The sequence below is a fragment of the Eutrigla gurnardus genome, assembly GCF_963514095.1.
Source record: "Eutrigla gurnardus genome assembly, chromosome: 10".
Lineage (NCBI taxonomy): Eukaryota > Metazoa > Chordata > Actinopteri > Perciformes > Triglidae > Eutrigla > Eutrigla gurnardus.
Genome location: NC_139924.1, coordinates 12,676,813 through 12,701,431, shown reverse-complemented (window position 1 = coordinate 12,701,431; position 24,619 = coordinate 12,676,813). Strand labels below are relative to the sequence as shown.

Sequence of the window (24,619 nt, the reverse complement as noted above, 5' to 3'; positions counted from 1 at the left end):
ACATTAATGAAACCACTAATGGATTAATTCAATTTGAAAATGATGGAAACAAAAATGGTCCTCTCATTTTAAAGTGAGTGCAGTCATAGCACAACAGTGGTCTTGAATTAAATGTACAAAGAGTTAGAGGTATGGAATTGTTTATTCATCAGGTGTGCAAAAATGTCAATATATTCAAAAATGTTCAAATGAATTTAACAACATGAAATAAAGGGACAATGCACAAATGCACGAGGGATCACCATCATATCCTACAGATAATCGTACCTTGCCAATGCAAGTTCAACCTCTACTGTGTGTCATGTTACCAGGAGCCTTTCCTTCAGCTTTCCTTGCTGCTCAGCCTGTTTTGTATTTGTAAGGATTTTTCCCCAACTAAGTCATTTGGGAGTGGGATTTGTGTGCAGCTCTCTTTTCCAGCACTAACCATGGCTTAACAACAGTTCTCAAAGCCCGCATCTGGTTGCTGTCCCGTCTCACTGGAATATTGTTTGGAGTCGTACGTTTGGAGCCAAAGCTTTGACGAACAACCACAAGTAGTAGCACGGCTTAGTCTTCCACTCACAACATGAGGTTTTCTTCTGATTGCTGCCGGCGTTATGCAACGAGCATAGACCTGTAAAGGGTATTTACACTAACAACTCTCACAACGGACGCTTTAAGGATGCTTTTTTAAATTTTATTACTCTGTATATACATCATGGGAAAATACTTGTTATTTAACTTTGTGCATACGACTCTCATTCAATTAGATTCAATGCACTTTTACCCTTTAATCAAGGTGGAGCTAATCTCATTTTGGCACATATGGGAGTTAAAGGGCTGTGATAAGTTTTTAAATCTGTGTTACCTTTTGCCAGCTCCTCCTACTTCTCAAGGCTGGCGGCATTGTGTAATTTTCTTAACAAATGCAACAACACATTATTGTTGCCAGCGGAGAGCTGTTTTAGGACATTCTGACTTTTGTAATACTGTGTATTTGTGACTGGTTTTCAAATATTGTTAAGACATCTTCAAGCCAGTGGACTTGGACCAGGAATGAGTGATGCACAAAGGGGAGGGTGAGAAAGTGTTGGCTTGGTTCTTTTCATTGGATTTGTTGACAACAAGGAAAACATAGAATCTGCAAGAACTGATAAAATCTTCAGCGTCAGTCCTCTCTAGGAAACCATTGAATACACATATTTAACAAGACCTCATTCTCTTCAAGGGCAAGCACACCAATCAAAGGTCAATCCAATCATCAATTTGATCTCATCTGTAATACTGTTTGACTTCAAAAATATCCCCATTTTGACTTTAGGCAACTCACACTAAATAATTGTTGTTAATCAAGTTCAACCGGTTCTCAATGCCAAGGCGTAAAATAATGTAGCTTGGTCGGTGCTCATTTAGTGAGTGGATTGACGCACCCACCTACTGCATTATGGGTAGAGTTATTGGCATTGTATAAAGAGAGAGATTGTCCACAGAGGGAGGCAGGGGAGGAAGACGGGTCAAACAAACTCAGGACTTTAATCCAGGAGGCCGCTGTTAGTGTCCCATGCGGAACTTTTTATTTTGAAATTAAAGAAACTATACATGTAACGGCCGTATATTGACACGCCATCACTGACACGTGACATCACTGACACGTGAACAGCAATGCTAGAGGGGAACATAGAGCTTCTGAGTGAAGCTTCGGAGCGTTGACCTGCTGAGCCTTTGGAGTGAGAATGTGTTGGAAAGTTACTGTTGTTTGTACTGTTGATGTCTTGTGCCCCTAAGCTCCCAACTCCCTCTGATAGACTTGTAAGTGCTGCTCAAACCTGCTCTCCGTCTTTGAATGTTGAGAAACTCCCCTCTGATTCATACAGACACATACATATGCTGCACATGTGCATGAGTGAAGAGGTCGGCCACCGTTCACCACATACCGTGTCGTATGTAACAGAGTGTCAGCGAGAATTCATGGATCTAGATGGCTTTGGACTACAATGATCATGGCTGTAGTTCATTATCATGACTTGGCATCAGCAGCCCCCGGTGGAGGTTTGAACCTTGATCAATTTCAGACTTGATACTTTAGACAAAGCGGGTTTCTCTCGTTAGCTGTCAGTCCAGTGAGTCCCTGCGCTACTCAGCCCCACTTGGTACTGATAGGATGGATCCCGGATGGCTATAGTGCCTTGTGTGGGATAGGCTGAGAAATCTCTGTGGGGCCGGAGCGGTGACCCTGGCTTCTTGTGGTATAGAGGTGGATGGCCTGACCGCTCTCTGGACCCCGAAACAGCTGGAGAGGAGGATGAGGGAGGTATGATGGGCAGACCTCGCTGGACCGTTGCCGAGTTGTAGACCCCCAAGTCGGCCTGTGGTCGCGCCGCCATGGACGAAGCGGGGTGCGGTACAACCGGAGTGACCGCAGCAGCGTTGGTGAAGTGAGCGGCGAAGGGCTGGTACGGGACGCCCTCCACGCTGTAGCGGGGGTAGGGCTGCATCGTGGCCCACATGTTACAATTTATTGAAGAGGGGTTGGTCAGGTCATCTGTGTCCCCGGCCCCAGATCCAGATTCAGTTTCCAGGCTACCGTACATACACGCCTCTCTAGAGGTGATTGCCTCAGTGCAGTAGGGGTGAGACAGTAAGGGCGAATCGTATGAGGTAGCTGAACGGAAGTAATGGTCCTCCGGGACCGCGGACGACGTCTCCAGGTATGGCCGCTTACATCCGATTTCTAGGTGTCGGGCATTATCTGCAAAGGGATAAATTAACGGCATAGATTGTTTGTACTTTATGGAAACATCTGATTCTGTACACAGAACAGTGGCACAGAACATACCTCTGTGTTTGAAGCAGTGGTACAGAAGACTGGGATCTCTGCTCTGGGGGAAGTGGTTCGAGATAGGATCTTGGGGGTCCGAGTTGGACAAAGGAACCCCAGTCTCATACTGATAAGAGGACAGGACCTGAGGGTGCCCTGTGAGGACTCCTGCTCCAAGCTTCCCTGCTAGGTGACTGTGCGAGGAGATGAGCCTTTGGCGGACCATGTTCTTTGAAATCACTGGATAGTCTTTCCTGCACAGCAGAAGAGAAAAGCAATCAGTCTTTCAAGGAAGCAAGTTTTGGCACCTTGACTTTCCTGGTTCCTTCTTGTGTAAACGTACCCCTGTAGTCTTGAAACTCGCAGATCACCTTCTTCACTGCCCCGGAATCCTTTGGCAAATGGATTGTTTTCTATCTTTAGCTGAGTGATCTAGAAAAATTATATTTCTTTTCAGATTTCATTCTATTTGCTATCAGACAAACCGTAGGTAAAGCAATGCAAGGCAGATTCAATTGAAAATATCAAACGGGAAAATTGATTGAGTAATCAATTTGACACCAACAAGCTTTACTTTTATATTTGTAAAATTAGGAACATTGCTAGAACATTATTACTGTAGTATAGTGTACATACTGTACCTTGTGGTTTTGGTAAGAGGTGACGGAGATGAAGGCCGTCTCATGGAAGACGTGAGTACAGTAGGCGGTGTTCTTGGATCCGAAGGCGTTGTTTTCATCAGCTTTGACGATGTGTAGTCTGGGCTGGTACTTGTGCATAGAGTTCAGGATGATCTGGGAAGATAACACATTTAATGTTTAACTTCTTATAGCAGGCGAGACAGACTATCCCGCACACAGCCTGCTGTAATCTCAAGCGGGCCGGGCAAGTGGGATCATTGCATTATATCCTATAAATAACCACATCTTTCTGAAAACCATCACAATCTCACAATAAAAAAATCTATTAACAAACCAGATGCTTTTCTGAATTCAGTTATCTTCTCTGTTCTCTGTGGTCATAGAAAATTATTGTATTTTATTCACCATCGAATCACACGTTACATTATATTCCTTGAGCACTGAAAGGTGCTGTGAACACAACAAAAAGTCATCCAGTGGGCCGGATCGGACCCTTTGGTGGGCTGGTTCTGGCCCTCGGGCCGCATGTTGGAGCCCCTTAAAAATGTGTTGTGTCATGTAGCCTGTAAGTAAGCAAGTGGTATCTATAATCAAATCTATAAAAGTGTATCTATATAATGGCAGTATATTTAATTGAAACATTTGAATGAATGACTTGAGCATGTTTGACACCTCAATTCTAATAAAAGTAGAGACTCAAAAGAAGACACTGACTTCTCCACCTGTATATTCAGACATCACCACACACTTCTAGTGGATCCAAAGTACTGTATGTGACACACGTGACTAACATTAATTGGAAGAAAACATCTTAAAATAAGTACTTTTTTTATTTTTTATTTAGAGGTATCGAATGAAAGAAATTCCTTGAAAACAAAGTATAGACTGATAGACAAAAGGAATCCCTGTCAATCATCACTTCTGATCCACTAGGATGTCTAGTGATGTCCGCCGGCTTCACACTGAACGTGGAAACGCTGACCTAGACCTATGGCACCCATGTAAACCAGATAGCAATAGTTTCAGCGTCTATTTTGAGTGAATCTGGCAAGAAAACACACTGATAATCTTCTATAAACAATATAAAGCTTTCCATCATGGACATAATCTCCTAAATCTGCATTTATATTGCTGAAAATTATTATATTTCTATGGTATTCTCGGTAGCTGATAAACTAAACCGGTCATTACAAACAGACAGACAGAGAAACAACATACAGTATTAAAATAATAATGTCTGTTACCTTTGAGTTACATGTCACTCTGGTCCTTATGGTAAACCAGTTAAGTGCTGAACAGCTGAAAACCAGTTGCTGCCCATTGATGGCGATATAAACACGGTAACCCAGGTAAGATGGCTGATGGTTGTCACATGACTTATGACATCATATCACATCTACTGTTGATGTCTACGGCTAACATATAGTACACCGCGTCTGTTTCCATCCATTCCATCATTGGAATTGAGCCTTTCATGTGCAAAGTCATTAGATTGGATTCAAAGTGTTTTTCACGTCCGTCACACTTGATCTGGACTCTAGTGTGTTTGTGCAGCAGGTAGCAAGTGCTGAGCGTGCTCCGTGTTCGGCTTGTCTGGGTGGCTGCCGGTCGACTCACTCGCATCATTCCGCTTGCCGCGGCGGACTGCTGTGCCCAGTGAGGCGTTAGCAACAGTACGGCAGGGTCATCACTAGTCCAGCTCTGTCAGTGCACATGAGCGTCAAGCTCTGCACTTCCTCCCCTCCTTAGTCGCCAGACGCTCTCCCAAGGAGCGCCCTCCTGCAGGGGGCTCTCGAAGAGAGGCAAAGACTGAGCTGGGCTCGGGTTGAACACCGAGCCGCCCGGTGCTCACATGGTCCTGTTGCTGAGGCAGACTGGGAGACCAAGATAAGCTATTGGCTGGTTCACAAGAGGCTCTCTGTTGACCTTTGTCTGGCTGCTGTTTGAGTGTGATACTATAGACTCTCTGGTTGTCTGAATGCAGCGAAGCCTTCCTCGTATCAGCGAAAGGCTCAAGAAGCTGCTTTCATCTTACCCTAATAGAAAAACCTTCCGGTGATGATTATTTATACGATACAATAAGTGTTATTTTATGCCAAGGTGATTATCAATATAAGGTATTTAATGTAAATTCCAGTCTATACATCCATCCACCAGCCAAACCTCCACACCCTTATTTCTGTATTCTGCAAATAAAAGTCCTAATACTGCCTACATTGGTACAGAATGTTGACAATAGGCATACATTGTTGTCATTGTTGAAAACATGGATGTCATTCTTTTGGTTACTGGGCTGTAGACATGGGATTAAAAATGAATTTCATGATTATCCTGCCAAAAATAATTGTGATTCAGGATATTATTCAAATATGATTCAAACTCTTAAAATGGCACAAAAACCTACTGGAATCACTTTACATTTAGTCAAGAAACAAATATTTTTATTGCAACACTTTTTCAGTGTCTTAAAAATAAAAAGCTCCTGTTAGGGTCTCCGAAGGCAAAGTGGTCCCAGGGGTGGAGCCAGACTAAGAGCTATTCATGGACCCTTTATAAAATGGCAAGCTGTGGTACCTTGCCCAGATGAGGGAGACCGGGGCCCCCTCCTGGAACCAGACCTGGGAGGGGAGCTTGCAGGCGGGCGTCTGGTGGCCAGACCTTGGCTCATGGGGCACAGCCGGGTACAGCCTGAAGAAGCACACAAGGCCGCCACCATGTTGGCCCACCACCCGCAGGGACAAGCATACGGGTCGGGTGCAATGCTAGCCGGGCAGCAGGCAAGGGCGGGCGACCTAGGCGTGCTGATCCCTGGCATCACAGACTGGCCAGTCTGGGGGCGCGTCCAACTGGAAAGTGGCCCCCGGGGTATCCCAGCCTGGGAACGCCTCGGGGTTGTGTTAAATGTTCCGTCTCAACCCTCCTTACCACCACAGTGATCAAGCTTTTGAGGCTGTAGTACCTAAACTATGGATGCTCTGCCTGCACCCCTACGGTCTGCTGATTCTGTAGACTGGGGGTGTCAAACATACGGCCCCAGTGTCAGAATAGGCCCGACAAAGGGTCATATCCGCCCCACTGGATGACTTTGCAAAGTGTGAAAATTGCAGGTTATTTTCAATAAATGTTTCAATAAAATACTGCTGTTCCTATTTGTCCACTGGGGGCCACGCTAACAGCAGCAGGCCCTATGCTGATACACCATTAAAGATGCTACATGCTAACAGTATGTACATACTATGCTATGGGGCCGTTCATGCAGGAAACACTGCTGCTGGAAAATGAACTCACGTGAAAAACGGTTGAGTTATTATTTCTTCACAGAGTCAATGTGATAAATAAAATCGCCCGGGACGGCCGAGAACAGAGGAGATAATTGAATAGTTGGCAGGTTTGAGGCAACAGTCTGTTTTTAGTCGTAGCTGAGAGATCAGAGAGACATATCTGGCCGTTCTGTGATTTCTAAATGATTTGGTTAGTTGTTTAAACGTTTTCAGAATGTACTTTTACAGTAAAAAAGAGAACAACTTGGAGGTTTTCGCATTTATAGGTATATAAGAAATGGTTTTACTTGTCTGGCTCACTTAGGATCAAATGGGGCCGAATGTGGCTTATGAACTAAAATGAGTTTGACACCTGTGCTGTAGACTCGCTTAGCAACCAGCTTATTCCAAGAACCCACACTCATTTCTCCATCAGGGAAAATATACTTATTTTATATATTTTCATTAATGTGACTTTATTTTTTTATGTTTATATTTGTTTACACAGAAACATACATCAAATCAAAATAGTTGAATCATCTAAATTGGTTGAGCAGCTCATTACAATGTTTCTTATTGATTTTAATGTTAAAAGGACATTTCTGTCGTCATATTTTCATGGCAGAACAGTTTGAATGTAACACAGGACAGGACTAAATGGGTTGAAACTTACCTTTAGTAATAAAATGTGTTTTTTGAGATTAGATTGTTTGTGTCACATAGTGACTTCATGAGTTAAGACTTCTGCACTATATGGAATTATTGTGTTTTGTGCCCTTGTATCGTCACTCCTACTACCATGATTTCCTTCATCTCTTTTATTTTTCCTTGTTAAGTACTTTGTGACTTATGTCCATGGTTATTTCTACACATTCAGTAATGTGAAAATGCCATGTCATGATTATCCTGCCAAAATAGTTGCTATACACAATAGTATCCCGATAATCAGTAAATCTGCCTAAAAATCTTAAAATGGCAATTAAACTGGTATCAGTTTACATTTTGTTAAGAAACAAATATTTTTACTGTGTCAAAGACATCTTTTTTTAGCGAAAACAGTCAAATCAGATGGTCATAAATCATAAGATTTCACTGCATAATGAAGGATAAATATATTTTACAAAATGTTTTTAGCTGGTTTATGATTATCCTGGTGATGAAAAATCCACCATGATCAACTTATTGTTTTTTCATCTCGATAAAATCCTGCATCATCCCCTGTCGGGTGCATAATTAATAGTGAATTGGAGTTCCTTCACTCCGCCGTCAAGCCCTGCCCTACTACACACCTCCTGGTCTTGGCGTCATCTGGGCTCTGCCTGGCCTTAAACTCGCTCTGCCCTCATTACTCGCCCTTATCACTGGCCAGGCACTCAACTCAACCTGACAGCAGGCCCCACCACTGATCTGAGAGGTTATGAACCTAATGGGCCCGCCCATTGATGGGATGGTTTCAGACAAGCTATCCCGGAGTCCCCCTGGGGAGCGCTGCCACAGTCACACTCTTCACCTCCCTCTGCAGCTTCCCTTTCTCTTACCCTTCCTCTCGGAAAAAACACCTTCACCTTTTCCTGTTTGGATCGACTCAAATGTTCATATTAGCTTTATGTTGTTTATCACTGTAATGTAGGATTAATAGGTTCCCTCGATTCATGACATTTCAGCAACATACATACATACATACACACACACACACACACACACACATATATATATATATATATATATATATATATATATATATATATTATTTACTAAAAATCTAAAGGGGTTTCACCTGTTGAACCCAGTTTACTACAATATGGATTAATTAGTTGGCTTGTTTTGTATCTGTACAGAGCAGCTCATCAACACTTCACTCATCACTTTCCTTCATCTTGAATGGGACTTTATTAGCTCTGGTCTTTTTCTTGTTTTTAGCCACACCAGCACTGGGGATGACAATGTTGACAATATCTTCTGCAATATGACTTTGCTCTGGACTTTTTCAACAACTACTGGATGGATTGTCATAGAATTTGCTACAGATATCCATTAGGCCAAGACGAATAATCCAACTGACTTTGATGGACCCCTGACTTTTCCTGTTGTAATACCAGGCGGCATCCTCTGGGTCTGAAAAGTGAAGCCAATGCTGAAATGCCGGACTTGCATACTCTCTGCTGGCCATCAGGGGGCAACTCGTCTGGTTGCAAAAAGAAGTCTGATTACATGGAAGTCTATGTGAAAATGACCCTACTTCTCGCTTGATTAACTATCTCAGTAAACTTTGTAAACATGAGTTTATCGCCTCAATCTCTAGTATCAAGTCTTCTTCAATCCAGCATGATGTTCATCTAGTACAGTATGGTCCATTTAGAGTCAAATAGACCATAAAGTAGGGGATGCTTTAGGATGGGGCTACCTTGTGAATGACAGGTTGCTACCAATGTAATTAGCTACTACGATGACTTTAACACTTAGCTGTAAAGTTGTCCTTCAATTATGAAGCTAACTCTGTTAAAGGAGTCATCACCTGGAAATCGCAATTTCTCTTGTTAAAACATGCATATCTGTGTTTGACCTCAGTTGAAACTTGCCTGAAAGGCTGGAGTTTGAAAGTGGCGCCGTTTTTTCGCTTCTGCTCTTTTTCCGAACAGGAATAGCACACAAGGGTGTGCATTCCTAAAGCACGAGATTTTGATTCTGCGCCTTCGGTGACGTCACCGTGGCGGCTACTTGCATAAGCCCACCCCTCTTTCACCACCCAACCCCGCCCCGTCCGCTACCTGAAATCGCCGAAGCGCCGCCATTATGTTTTGGAGTCTGCATGCAGGCAAGCCCCCCCGGCTCTGTCCTTCCTGCGGCGAATCAACGCGCGCCTCATTACATATTATACAATGCACATCCGGACCAGTCAAAACCTCGCGCGTAATCTCGCGTGATAAAATCGCGGTACGAAAAAGGGTCAGAACAAGCTCAATGTTTGATTAAAATTTTTTTTTTTTTTCTAATAAGTTTTACGAATTGATCCAAAGCGATCCAAGGGGGGCTGGATACGTATAAAACCAGGTGATGACTCCTTTAACAGCTTCATACCCGAATCCAGATGGATCCAGATCCAGTAAGGTTGCTGCTCGTAAGAGTGGAATATCTCTACATCTACAAGAAGATTTCAGTACAGACATTAACATGTCCCAGAGAATAAATACCTTAGTGATCTCCTGATTTTCTCTGCAGCGCCACCATGAGGTTGATTTTTTGAAACATCTCAACTGTTAAATTCCAATGCAGTATGGTGCAGACATTCATCATAAACTAACATTTCATAGATAGCAATCATCATCAGGTGAAAATTGCATTCCTATGAGTAAAATGTTATCATTAGCTATTGGAATAATCCAATACATTTTGTCATGACATCAGCCCTTTCTTTGAATAGCTCTTGAGTTGTAGAAAGTAATAATATTCTCTGCAGGTACTCACATGCCCGAAAGGGTCCAGGTGATTGTTTGTAAGTTTGAGCTTCTGAAACGACACCAGCTGCCTCATCCAATGAGCTCCTGTGGCAGGGGAATCAGGGTGCACATAGAGCCTGCCTGGCATTGCTGGCTCGGCCTTGCCAGCCACCATCCTAAAAACAGATTGAGAGATGTGCAGAAGCACTGTAACAAGGGAAGAAAACGAATGTCATGTTGCCTCCAGCTAATGTCATCCAACATTTAAAGAATACGTCTCAGTTGATCTAACATGGCTTAGTAAAAATGTCTGTTCCTGTAACCTCATGAAGTAGGTCTCTTTTACCTTAATGTAGCAATATAGAGGCAAAGAACAGCACTGCTCTCTACCCTTTACAGTATTAAATCCCTCCGACTGGAAGGAGGTGGCCTCTGCTAAAACATCATTAGTAATTATGCTTCTCCAAGGTGTTGCTGAGAAACACCAGAACCCACCAACTGCAGGCCACGCCACAAGATCAGAAACAAATGCCTGTAAAAATCACTTCTTTTGCATTCTTTTCCTGGCAAAGTGGGTTTTTCTTTTTATCTACTCATGGACAAATGGCAGTGCCAGTTCTAGTGGCATACTTATGGGTGGAGGGCTGCAATGTCATTGGGGGCAACAGGAAACACCAAGTTCAGTGCAGCAGATTTTTCTCTCTGACTCGTGTTTTGACTGCAGTAAGAAACTGTAGCCACTGCAGTTAGTTATTAAACCACGCCAGGCTTAGATGATCTGCTCTAGTACAATCATTGAAATACAAAATGTTAATTTTTAATTTGTATTTTGTGTGATTGTCGTGTGCCTTCCTTTCCCCCCCTATTTAAGTAAATGTAAATTTCAGAGGATTTTAGTGAGCATTGTACATCTTTGGTGAATAAAGAGAATAATATCAGGATTATTGTGTGGTGAGCAGCAACACGACAGAGCAAGATTTCCTCCTGTCTATACCCTGCCGGGCCTAAGCATCAGGGAAATTGTTTTTAATATACTTTTAACAGGGATGCACCAAAATAACTTTTTTTCAGTATATGTACTTACATTTGAGGATTTGCCAGTACAGATATGAGTACTTAAAATTTCATTACAGTTCTAATAATAACTTTGAAAACAGGTTTTATATTCATCAGATAATCATGACTGTTACAAATTAAAAACACAACATGATGCTGTGTTATATTTTAACATTTGACTTTGTGATTTCCTGATACAAACAGAGCAAAGTTTACAGTAGGGATGTTAATAATTTACAGTTTAACTGTGCTATATCAGTTAATAGAAATATTCAAAATTAAAAATAATCGAGCAAAACTTAGAAGAGCAGCTTGTCACTTAAAGGAGAAAAGCGCTGGTCCACCTTAAAGGTCAGTCCACCTTAAGTGTTCGTGAGCCGGAGCAGCCAGAGTTGTTGCTAACTTCAGTGCTAACTCCCTTCACTTTAACTATCAGCTGGCTGACGATGACGACACAGGAACTTGGCTTGTGTCTCCTCCAGGATCTTGAGGAGTTGTAGCTTTTATTCAACGGCAAATAAACTGTACCCACAATGCACTGCTATATTCACACTGTACCTGCTGACTTCAGACTCATTGTCACACACTCTTTCCCCACTGGACACTTGCTAACGTTACGTCAGGCTGTAATACTTGTAATAATTGGAGGAAACCCTGACAGATTGTAGCAGCAGACACACAGCTGACAAGCTGCAGTGGAGACAAAGTAGCTGCATTTGTCAACGACATTGTGGCTGCTAGCACTCTTTGATGCATGACCTGGGAATGATGGATTAACATGCTTGTTCATCTGGTTATTGTTGCAGCTGGGCGGCTTGTTAGGATCAACCGATGAGAGGTTCACGTCACGTAGTGTCACGTTGATGCGGTTGTATCAGAGTTGTTTTACGAGTACGGGTTTGTGAGATCAGTACCAGACCCGATACCTGACACTGGTCAGACAGTTGCTTAAAAGGCAACTCTCTGCCAGAGACCAGACATCACCACGAGGCAGCCACACAAACAGGAGCTAGCTGTTCAATTGAGACTGAAACACTGCGTATGGAAGGAGTGAAGACTCATAAAGTCAACGTGAGTTACAACGTGATATCAGCTCAGCTAACAGGCTGTAGCAGCAGGCCACCTTCAACTACACTCATTTATGACTTTGGAATGGCACACTTACCATTTGTTGTCACAGAACTTGTAGCGATGGTCATCAGCTGGGACGATATCAATAAGTAAGATGTATTTGGTTTTGGGGTTCATGCCGGTCACTTTAACCTTGTAGCTGGGAAACATCCTCCTGTGGAAGAACGGAAAGGTGTTAGAAATGCTGTTATTTGGCTTTCATGTGAGGGCAAAGCAATACTTGGTTTATCTGAGGATAAGATTGGATTAATTAGCGTCAGCACCAACGTAATTCTCAAACAGGAATCCCTGTGGGGCTGGGACCTTTTAAGGTGGAGCTGATTTAATCTTATACACGATTGCGAGTGATTCATTTTCACATGCAGCCAAGTCCAGGAACAAATAAAAACCTGCTGTTACTAAAGGTCAATGATCTTCCTCTGAAGTAAGGATCGGGTAGGATGATAAAAACAGTTGTATGTGTAGGATAAGCAGAGTAAAGTCACAGCTAGTGCAGATGAAGATCTGGATCGCTCAGTGATGTTCTTAAGGGCTTGGGATGAGAGAGGACCGTGGATATCGTGGGACTGAGAGAAGAGTAGGGTGAGAAGCTGCATTCACATTTACCTGAACATAAAGTGGATGCCTATTTCTACAAACCTCCCAGGATATTTTGCTTCATTACTGTCAAATTCATATTTTAATGGTTTGTCTCCTTGCCGGCATGCATTCTGGAGAAAGCTGAAATCCTCTCATGCTTGTGATACTGAGAGGCCATAAAAATATGGGAACACGCTCTGTCTTTTTAAATGCCTCCAGACTGGAAGACAGAATATGCTAATATAGCAGTCAAAGCCATAAAACACATGAAGGGAAGCTACCTTTCCTGACCTCTTCTGGGAAACCAAAAACTTTTTCACTCCATCTGCACCAAAGGAAATTTCACAAAGGGCCCTGCACCCCTTATAAAGCCCTAAGTGGTTTTTAATGGCACTCGAGATCGGACAACAGTTTAGATAGCCAACTTGTCATTGCTCAAGAGGCTACGGTCAAAAAGGCCTGCAGACTATCTGTTGGCGTCGCCTGTGGCAACGTGTTCAAACACTGGCGGACACTCATGAAAAGCCTGGCATGCCGTCTAGGAAAATGGTGAAGCACCAAAACCCCATCTCCAAGCTTACATGGTCCGACTGGAGCGAACGCCCCTCTTCAAAAGACTCATAGTGCCTGACACCATCTGATCATGTTACTGTAAATACTCCCTCATGGAAGATAGAGAGAGAGAGGGGGGTCGAGGGCAGGTAATTTAAATCTCTCTCCCAGGCTTCAAATCCAATCAGTGAGACGGATCAGTCCCGGTATCATCCTCACTGAAAGACGGGTTAATCTCAGAGGAACATTCACAGCAGACCTCTTCTCATCTCTGGCTCCACTTGCGCCATACAGACAGAGCAGATGGAGGCCTGTGTCAACACATGTGGCCGTCGGATTTGTGTGATACGACCATAACTACCTAGACAACGTTTCTGCTGCTCATACTTCAGCTGTCCAGACAGGCAGATAAACTGGATGCACCGAAATCTTATCAACAGATGACTGTAGAGATACCAACTTAGCTTGGTCCTAAGAATAGTGTCTAAGTGTTAGAATGATTCAACCAAACTAGGTTGTCAGTTGACCATTTCTCAGTTCTACTGTTCAGAACATTCACACTTTAAGTCATAGTAAATAAATTGTACCATGCCTACTTTAACACCTTTGCCCATGGGCCAATGGCTGAGTGTTGTGGGGTCATGAAGCAAAAATGGTTGCCTCAGCCTCCAAGTTCTCGATGCTGTTAGGCAATTCAACAAGTCCTTTGTTTGGAGAATATTGATGCCTTAAAAAACCCACTGAACCCAGTGGATTAAGTGTTCAAATATCTCGGCTGAGCTGTGATTTGTATAAGAACCACTCATGAACCTCTGGTTCTTAAAAGTGAAGCCAATTCAGTGCCTTAAACTTGCATTCTCTTTACTGGCCATCAGGGAGCGACTCCTCTGGTTGCAAAAAGAAGTCTGATTGCATGTATGTCTATGAGAAAATGACATTACTTCTCAGTTGATTTATTACCTCAGTAAACATTGTAAACACGAGTTTATGGTCTCAATCTCTAGGTTCAGGTCTTCTTCAATACAGCATGATGTTCATTTATAAAATTAGGATCCATTTAGAGTCAAATAGTCCATAAGGTATGTGATTAACAGGTCGCTACCGCGGCATCGCTGCCATGCTATCAATGCAATTAGCTACTAAGATTACTTTAACACTTAACACTTCATCAGATTGACCCGTCGCTCCTCCACAGCCCAAATATGGTCACTTCCTTCACTGGTTGCAAACAATCCAAGATGGTGATGGACGAATTGCTGAACTTGAGGCTTCAAAACCATAATCCACAACCAAGGGGTGACTGCGTCCACTTCTATATATTCTATGGTCCATTGTAGTCTTGTCATTGAGCTGCCCGTGTCTGTTTATAATCTTACATACATGTAATGAAACATAAACATGGTACATCTCGGTGATGCATATCTGCGACATCTATAAAAATCAAGGTATTGCAGCTCTAGACAGCTGATTTTCAAAGGCAGACGACATGAAGGCATGCGTATACATACAGTGGTGTGACTAAGTGAGTGAGTTTAAGAGGAGCATGAGAAATGGAAGTAGGAGAGTGTGTGTATGATATCAGTGTCAGTGTGTGTGCATGTGTGTGTGCCCAGCCAGCTGTTTCTCTTAACAATCCCACATGTTTAGGCCCTCCAGTGATCCATTCCCTCTCTGGGAATCTCCAGTACCACGGCAAGATCAAAAGGAGTGTTGGGGGGGATGATGAAGCGCTACAACCTAGTAGACTCGGCCTATTGTGGGTGCCGGATTCCTCTTATCAACCCCGCCACTGCTTTCTTGACGGGCTGTGTACAGAGAGGGAGAGTGAGGGAAGAGCTGCACTGGGTGCTTTGAAGAGGGAGGATTACGCCTGCACAATGACACTCACAATAACAAGTCTACTAGTCTCAGCTAGGTGCTGCATGGGAGTAGACTGAGCAAGTTTCATCTCGGAGTGTCGGGGGAAATGTGGGATGCCTCGCATGTCGGCCTGGCTGCTTTGCATCTGTACCTGCTCCGCTGCCACCTCTGCACCGACCCTCCTCACAAGCCACAACTGTGGGGCCCAAACTCCTCTTAAACCAGGACCCCCCTTTAGTAAGACTTTGTTTTCATAGCACCCCATTTTACAAATGTGTTGATAAGATAGGTTGACAGTTTTAGTGGGGGTTTTTTTGTTGTCTTTTTTTGCATTAAGGTACCCAGTATATGACATTGTTTTATAACATTTTATGTATGCATTACAGACTGTATATAATAAGTGGACGTAGTCATCGTGACATCACCCAGCATTTTGGCCATCGCCATCTCAGAATTTTTGCAACCAGTGAAGGAAGTGGCCATATTTGGCCTGCGGAGGAGCGACGGGTGGATCTGATGAACACAAGCGGCAGAGCAGCAACCTTACTGGATCTGGATCCATCTGGTTCTGGTATGAAGCTGCTAACAAAGTTAGCTTCAACTTTACAGCGAAGTGTTAAAGTCTTACTAGTAGCTTTACAACCTGTAATGTCTTTATCAATATGATGTAGCTGCCAGGTATAGGTTACCTCAATGGATATATAGTATTGGCTTCTGCAGTATTTTTTGGTTTTGGATCGAAACAAAAATATGCAGTGAATTTCTTTGAGCTCTACATACAGGGACAAATAGTTGCATATCTTGCTGTGACATTTGCTACTTCTGACCACCTGACCTGACTGAAAAACTCCCAAGCAGTGTTGTGTTACTATGGCAGCCCAGCGAGCATGGATTAACAACCAGTGTTAGCTGCATCATTATTAGGGATGGGATATAGGATTTAATTGTAGTCGCAATATAAGAACTTTGCAATAAGTCGATTGTGATGAATTTCCATGATTGGGATAATCGTTAATATCATCACAAGTGACTCGAAAAATGTTCATCATGCTAGAGAGGTGAAAAAAAGATCCCTATTTAAAAAAATACAGGATACCGCAATACATTTATCTTTATATTTATTTATGCAGGGACACCTTAAGATTTGTGATCATCATATTTAAGATTATTTGATTGTTTTTCACTTAAAAAGATTTTCACTGAAAAAACATGTCTTATGTGTGACGCAATACATATATTTGGTTCTTAACAAAGTGTAAAGTGATACCAGTATGTTTAATGTCATTCTAAGTTTAAAGCATATTTGGATGAATATTTTGATGATATTGTGAATTGCAATTATTTTGGCCGGAATAATCGTGACATGAAATTTCCATATTGTCCCATGTCTAGTCATAATGACTGGGTTAATCATGGCGATTTCTAAGTTTATTCTCTCTTTATAATGGTTTTTGTTTGAAAACAAGCATTACAATGTACACAGTTAATGCCATTTTGGTTATTACGCAATGAAACTTAAAAAAAAAGAAAAAGTAAAAACAAATCTCAAAGGAACCCCAATGCAGCTCCCACAGCTCCGAAAACGAAAGTAGCAAAAATCCAAACAGCCGTTATTTCGATAAATTGATCACATATTGGGAATTGTAGCATGAAAACATTTTAAAAGTCATATTTTAACAGCTTTTATTAACAGTACTACTCAAAATGTTCTGAATTTAAACTATTAACTATTAGTCAAACGTTTAATACAGTAATGCACTCATATTCTAATTGTTATATTTTGTGAGTAAAATATTAACCTTAAATGGTTTCTGTCAGGTAAATGTGTTATTTACTGCACAGTAACAGTCCTGCATTCATTTTTTTTTTTTTTTTGCAAGGGAAGAATGAAACAGATCCATTACCATGATGATATAATGACATTTACTTTTAAAGTTGGAGATTTTAGTTTATATTGCTGGGAATTCATAATAAGTCATCATATTTTAATAATTATATAATTTTTGAGTAAAAACTGAATCTGCAATGTGACATTCCTTTACCAGGTAAATGAAGTACTACATTTTACACTGCATTTATTATTATTAGTTGTTCAGTACCCAAAGGTTTTCTGTTAGAAGTCTGTTTGTTCGTACATTTGATGTTGTGTTTTTAAATTTCTGTCCAAATCTTTGTCTGTTCTATTCAAACTTCAGCAGTAATTTAGCCGCATTCAAACACGTCTGAAACTATCAAACAGAAGTCATCCTGACTGTTTAATCTGAGTCCATTTATAATGCAATGTTTAAAATGATAAGCGTGACACCTAACATTTTCGACACGGCATTGAAATGTCCATTTCAACCACTCACTCTCTCAGGCTTTCTGCTCACATCAAACTCAGCATGGCCATGACCTCTCAGATCTGCACTCACCCTCTTCTACTGGATCACACACTGAAGACTCTTATCAGAGGCATCTTGCATCCTCCCTTTTTGGTTGTCTTTAAAGCCCTGGTCCTGTTGTCATTTTACTGAGATACTGAAACTACAGGACAGATGTACCAGAGATCAGTGCCAGTTTTACAGTGTTGAACCTGCTTTAGGGCACATTGCAATGAGCTACCAAGATGACTTCAACACTTAGCTTCATAATTCAACTTTACAGCTACGTTTGTTAACAGCTTCACACCAGAAACCAGATGGATCCAGATCCAGTAAGGTTGCTGCTCTGCCGCTTGTGTTCATCAGAGCCACCCGTCGCTCCTCCACAGTCCAAATATGGTCACTTCCTTCACTGGTTTTCCAAAAATCCAAGATGGCGACGGCCAAAATGCCGAACGTGAGACTTCAAAACCGTAGTCCACAAACTGTGACATCACCATGACGACGTCCACCTCTCCACAGCCTTTGAATAAAACTAATGCCATTCCCATCAGCCTCAGTGGTACTTCTGCGTTTAGTGCTGATATGCTGATATTAATATAGTAACATGCTCAACCAGGATGGTAAATGTGAGACCCGCAGCCTGTTAGCATTGTCATTGGGAGCATGTTGCCACATGTGCTTTTAGCTCAAAGCTCTGCTGCCTGACTCTAGTTGGATTTATGATTTTCCTCAAATCAATCAGAACCCAACTTCATAGAGTTCTTTGTCATCGTTTTATCTGCACTGGTTTTGATGCTATGGAATGAAAAACGACGTCTCCTGAATAACTTGGCTTCTGTTTCATGATTTAACATCTGACTCTGATGTCCTGGTTGATGACGCAGATTTGACAGAATTAAACATTCAAGCACATAAAACATTCAGACGTTATCAATGATTACTTAATGAATGATAATCTGAGCCTGGTTTATGTTATTGATTTTTTTTTGGGGGGGGGGCTTTTTGTCTGGTTTGTGATACATATTTGACACATTTTTGGAGACTCACTGGAAATGAATCCCTTTAGTGAAAACATATCCAGGATGCTCTGATTGACAGAGTTAACGTAGCGCGATACTGGCGCTGTTTTCCACCATGTTAACATAGCTCTCCATAACGCACTTGAATAATTCACTCTGGCGTTAATAACATTTAATACGAGCTCATTTCTTGCTGTTGCTCCTGAAGGACGGAGCCCGTTTTGGTCTCACCCAGACGGGTTTCCCAGCACAGCTGCACAGCCAAACCGCCGCACAGCCCTTCAAAAGGCTTTAAGGATTCAGAACCCACTTTATCAGCTGGACAAGGGAAAGCCCATCTCTTACGGTTATGCAGCATTCTGGAAAAAATGTGGTGACCTTTTACATTTTTTTGCTGGAAAAAAAACCCTTCCCGTGAGGATTGAGAGGCGGAGGTCGATTTGAGAGTGTACTCATACTCTGGTTAATGTCCAAAAGGCCTCACTGTCTAATCCTCGGGTCGCATTAAATCCAACAAGCCCAACAGTCATTTGTGTTTTCAATTATGTAGTCTCTGCTGCAGGAACGCTCTCTTCCTGACAAACGCATAACTGCTTTATGTTCCCGTTGGCTGTTTAGACACAAAGGATGAATGAATCCATCACTTAAATATCACTTTCATTGTCATTTTTCACAAACTCATGAAGAATATGAGCAGTTTTTGTTGTATATTATATTGAACAACAACATGTACAACATTTTCCAAGTTTCTGATGACGTCTCCAGTCTAACGGTTGGAAACCGTTTAACTGTTTGTGATGACCAGTGTTAATGTTGGGATGCATTATGGGACTTTGATGTGACTACCATTTTTGTGTAGTGTGTGAAATACCTAAGGATTAGTTATAACAGCAGAAGCATTTACTAAAGTACTGCACTTCATTAAATATAATGTTTAAGTATTTATATTGTACTTGATTATTTAAATGAGCTGCTACTTTATACGAATACTTTTGTACATTTGTGAGGGGAATGTTTTATTTTTCCTCCACTACGTTTGTCTGACTATTGTTAATAGTTGTATTACATATTCAGATTTTACATAAAAGATCATGCAATGATAATAAAACTACACATTACATGAAACATCTAAAACATAATTAATAACACATAATAATGTCATAATATATGAGTAGAGCACTCTCAATGGGGAAATACTTTTATAATTGCTACTTAAAGTAAATGTTGCTCATACATACACTACTGTTAAAAGTATTTTACATACGTATTTCTTACAGCGTGGTGGTTTATAATAACGTCTAAAATAAAAGCACATACACATTTCCGTTTTTATTTGTTTTTTTGGTTGTGGATTAGAAACGCGTTGAAATAGAGAAGAAAAGCCGAAACATCCCCGTCTTTGTGTCTACGCTGCACGGTGGCTGATGGACGGCGTGTCGGCTGCTTTACTAACCTGCCTGCTTTAGTAATGATCATCTCTGTGCCGGCCTCGTGGAACTTCTTCCACAGCTCCCTCTCATGAAGAACAACCTTAATGTTCTCGATGCTCTGAAAGAAGAGAGCGCACATCAGACCAAAACACCTCATCACCACAAACTACTGGGAATCAACTAAAACACACTGTCATTTCAAGTGTTTGCATTCCAAGTGTAAAATCCAGTCCATCTTCATACTGCATTTTTATTGATTTCATTTGGTACATTAAAAAGATTCATCAAAGAGATACACCATTTAGTGTAATTAAATAAAATCCCAATCAACATGAGGCTCCATTGTAAGCCATGAGTGTGTGTGTGTGTGGGTTAGTGATGCCTCGTGGACTTCATGGTCCCCATGCATACCTGGTCAGGCTCACTGGAGCTGGGAATGGTGGGAGCTGTGGAGAGGCCCAGTCGGGACTGGTCTGGAAGGAGATCCGTCTCCCCGCCGATCTGGACCCGGCTCATACATTCATCCGTCACAGCTGAAAGCTTCTCCTGCAGCATCTCTGCATGATTGGAAAGAAACTCAGCTGTCAGTTATCAGTGAGTGACTGTGTGGCTGTGTTACGATATATAATCTAGATTATGCATGTTGTAGGAATACACTTGGTTACAGCATCAAGTATGCACTATAGTCTTGTGTAGTTCCCCCACATTCTGCCCTTTTCCTATGAGTGTAAGGTGATGATGAAATGTTGCTGCCAAATTCTACATTAATGTGCATTTTCACTTATGTTTCTATGATATTTATTTTATTTTTGAATACTGACAACATTTTGTAACTATGTGACCAACAGTGCTAACATTGATTATTATATTGACCTGTAAAAAAATCCTATTAAGATCATTTCTGTTTTTATTTTTAGTGAACTATTATTAAAACATTTCCCTATCAATCTAGAAACCAGCTCATATTTCTGGCTTTATTCTGGATTTCTTTTTTTTTTTTAAATGCAGAATGTTAGTTATGGTTCATCCTCTGTTTGATGTAAATGTAATGATGTAAATGTGTGTGTGTGTGTGTTAAAGCAGAGGTTGACCATCATCTCACACATTTTAATGGGTTTTAGAATGTAAGTCATATTTAATTGTAGGGTTTTGCTCTGAGAATGTCTTCTGCTAACGTGTTCTTATATAAATATATGTCACATGTGTGTTATATATCAGGATATGAAATACAAGAATGTGCGCTTTTTCAACAAAAGCAATGGACTGGGCATCCAAAGCCGCTAGTCTTGTGTGCACCTGAGCCAAATATTTGTAACAAACTGGACGCAATGTCCCATAATGCAATATCTATAGAATTATTATTATTGTTATTATTATTATTATTATTATTATTATTATTATAAAGCTATCAGTCAGATTAATTTTCATATTTGTTGATTGTGGATTTTAATAACACTCAAAATATGAGCATAGGGGATGAAGAGAGAGTCTCTAACCATAATGGTATATATAAAATACATTTTTATTGTCAATTATGTTCGCAAAACAAGACACCCCTATTTTGAAAAATTGCTGCGTGAACCATTTCTCCTAACTAAACTTTGTTATCATTTAAAGTAGATTCAATATAGACAGAAAAAAATCCCCACATATTAATATATGAATAACTCAACCATTTTAGATATGACCAACATAAATAAAGGAAAAACAAAACAAAATCAGTAGTCATCTTCAATACAAAATTGCTATTTAGATTGAATCTATTTTAGAATAATTGTATGAATTATTTAGTCGTTTGGCATCAAGGCAGCCCAAATTAAATCATTCCATCCCATAATGCAACAGGGGCTCATTCAGTCCCTCGTGCCCACGTTTAGCTGAGCTGTGCGGTCTCTTCCAGGTCCTAATAACGCTCGCGCCTACACTTAAAGCTGTTTAGCTCCGTGGCAGCCAGCGAGCGAGTCAACACGCTCAGGTTGTATTTTTAAGCCTCGGCAAGCAAATCACGCTGACACACTGTAATCATACCTGTGGTGAGAATGCAACCCAGAGCGCAGTTTGGTGTGAGAAGGCATGAGGCGACAATTTTTAATTTAATACCCAAACACACACTTTCAAAGTCGTTTTTAACAGGAAAGAACCAAAACCAATGACAAACATCAGGTGAAACCAACAGGGTGCGAGTAAAAGGGAGGATGTATTCATCCCTGTCGTTGAGGTGACAGTCATAAGTCCACGTGTCTCTCACACCTACACAACCACTGGAGATTGTCTTTCACACTGCTTCATAACCTCACATCTGTCTCATCCCGGCTCCAGACTGCACACTTTCTCCACTCGTCTGGGACTCTCGGTGAGGCGCTCGCAAACTTTTATGAAAATGCTCTTTTCTGGCACGAACCGAAAAAGCGTTTCAACACTTCACGCTGACATATTTCATATTCCCTCATGTTTCAGCTGCTGTCCTTCACGCCAACCGCAACTTTTCATCGCCCCACATCTCAGCAGTGTTCTCACTTTCTCTAACTAGCAGCTTTTTCCCGTGGTGGGAATGTGTGGACCCTGCTGCTCGCCCCGGGACGCCCCGGTGCCGTTCATCCCCCGGGGGGCTACATGTGGGCCTGTAAACACAGAGCGGCCATGAAAGTGGAGAGGCGCCGTCCACTGTAAACCGACGGAGGCGCTTGTGAACGCTAATAAAGATAAGGGCTGACAGGGAAATCACCGAGGAGCCGCCTGACACTGGGGCCTTCCACCGGCGCTGCTTAGCCGGCTGGATCATGAAACCCCCCCAATCCTGATCTCAAAACATATTCATACACACGATACTACAGCGTTTTATTAGCTGTCAAAAAATACATGAAACTCCTGAAGTGCTGGAGGTATTTTTGACTGCAAATGTAAAGCAGCGCTGTTGTTTTCGAAGCTAGCATGTAAGAGTCACGTGGTCCGGCCACCATCAGCAGCCTATACATCACACTCTGCACCAGCAGACCTTTAAATGGCAACAATAACAAAAGAAAATCATGAAAAGCTGAGAAACAAATGTGTGTGTATGTCTCTGTGTGTGTGTGTGTGTGTGTGTGTATGTCTCTGTGTGTGTGTGTGTGTGTGTGTGTGTGTGTGTATGTGTGTGTGTGTGTGTGTGTGTGTGTGTGTGTGTGTGTATGTATGAGACCTGTTAACTGAGACAGCTGTGATACATTTCAATCTGCCGCCATTTTGTGTCTGTAGCTCTGATGTGTAAAGGCCCGGGCACAAACAGGGAAGACTTCTCAGTCTAGACAACAAGAAATGTTAGATGATGAACACACAAATAAAGCACTTAAAAATCATATTTTCCAGCATCTCTCATCAGCTGCAGTTTAACATGAATTTAATTAGGCTTCACTTGAAAACCCGCCCCCAGACAACTGAATTTTAAATTATGTTTTGGATGATAGATGAAAACCGTGGTCTGGTATTTCATCTAACAACAATGTTTTTCCCCCCAAAAAATCCTGGATATCAGTGTTTCAGTGGCTCCAATCCTGCTTCTTAAAACAATGAATAGGTTTAATACACATTGTCTTGTCGAGGGATTACAAACCCTCTATATAACATCTTCTATCCTCTATATTTATCACTCACATACACACACACACACACACACACACACACACACATGAATTTAAAATAATATATCAACGCCTTTATTTCATTACGTTTAAACTGCCAGCCATCTGCTAAGACCTTCCAATATTTAAAGAAAATAAAAATGTATCTTATTATTAAATATCATAATAACAACAACAATACTAATAACAGTAATAATACATAATAATAGTACATTAACAATAATAATAGTATTAGTAGTGATGATACTAATGATAATAATAATAATAATATGTTAATATTATAAATTACCGAAATTTTCTATTTAAAAAAATCCAAGCTTTCATCTCTAAAAACGACCAATATTTTTGCATCTGATTATTTACTGTTCCATAACAATAATGGTGTCGGCCTTGTGTGGAACAATCTAATGTCCAGAAAGCCTCCAGTCCGTTTCACACTCCGCTCGCTCCCGTTTACTGCCAGACTCAGATGGGTCCACATCAGACCCCCGAGCGGAGGGAGTCCGGGTCTAATTCTCGCTTTAGAGCCTCCTGTGCTCTGATAGCGACTCTAACACACAAGCAAACACATAATGACAATGAATCGGCAGCAGCGACGCGTCTCTACTGTACCTCACGCAGTCAGCTCTCATCTGCTTAAATCCATCCCGGGCTGCGGACTCTGTCGTCGGCCTGGAACAGCGGGGCGCTCCGCTTCCCCACACAGTTGCACGTGGGTGTTTTTTTTTTTAAACGCCTGTTCTCGAGCGGGAGTCTGGCGGCTGTCCGCTGGGGAAGTGTCAGCGCGTCGCACTGGTTCCGGCTGCCTTAGTGCCTTTCAGCTTCTCCAGCACCGAGCTGCGTTCTGCGCCTGTGCGGCGCGCTCCCTGCG

General features: G+C 41.7%; 1 protein-coding gene across 1 annotated transcript; it reads right to left on the bottom strand.

Moving 5' to 3' along the window:
* Nucleotides 1-140: 140 nt before the first annotated feature.
* Nucleotides 141-24,385, bottom strand: tbx4 (T-box transcription factor 4). The gene is made up of 9 exons (XM_084020269.1): nucleotides 24,361-24,385; nucleotides 20,543-20,688; nucleotides 20,155-20,249; nucleotides 12,360-12,479; nucleotides 10,167-10,314; nucleotides 3,442-3,594; nucleotides 3,144-3,232; nucleotides 2,819-3,054; nucleotides 141-2,731 (listed from the first exon to the last, which is right to left on the bottom strand). The coding sequence occupies exons 2-9, from the start codon at nucleotides 20,684-20,686 to the stop codon at nucleotides 2,088-2,090; spliced, it is 1,629 nt and encodes a 542-aa protein (XP_083876395.1). The 5' UTR covers nucleotides 20,687-20,688; nucleotides 24,361-24,385; the 3' UTR covers nucleotides 141-2,087.
* Between the last annotated feature and the right edge of the window lie 234 nt (nucleotides 24,386-24,619).

What these genes read in the sequence shown, in the direction of transcription:
- tbx4 (XM_084020269.1), bottom strand. Translation starts at nt 20,686, where the DNA reads ATGCTGCAGGAGAAGCTTTCAGCTGTGACGGATGAATGTATGAGCCGG. An exon ending in ACCTGGACCCTTTCGGGCAT is followed by an intron (nt 3,595 to 10,166) that starts GTGAGTACCTGC and finishes TTATCTTCCCAG; the next exon opens with ATCATCCTGAACTCTATGCA. An exon ending in CGAGTTTCAAGACTACAGGG is followed by an intron (nt 3,055 to 3,143) that starts GTACGTTTACAC and finishes TCTGCTGTGCAG; the next exon opens with GAAAGACTATCCAGTGATTT.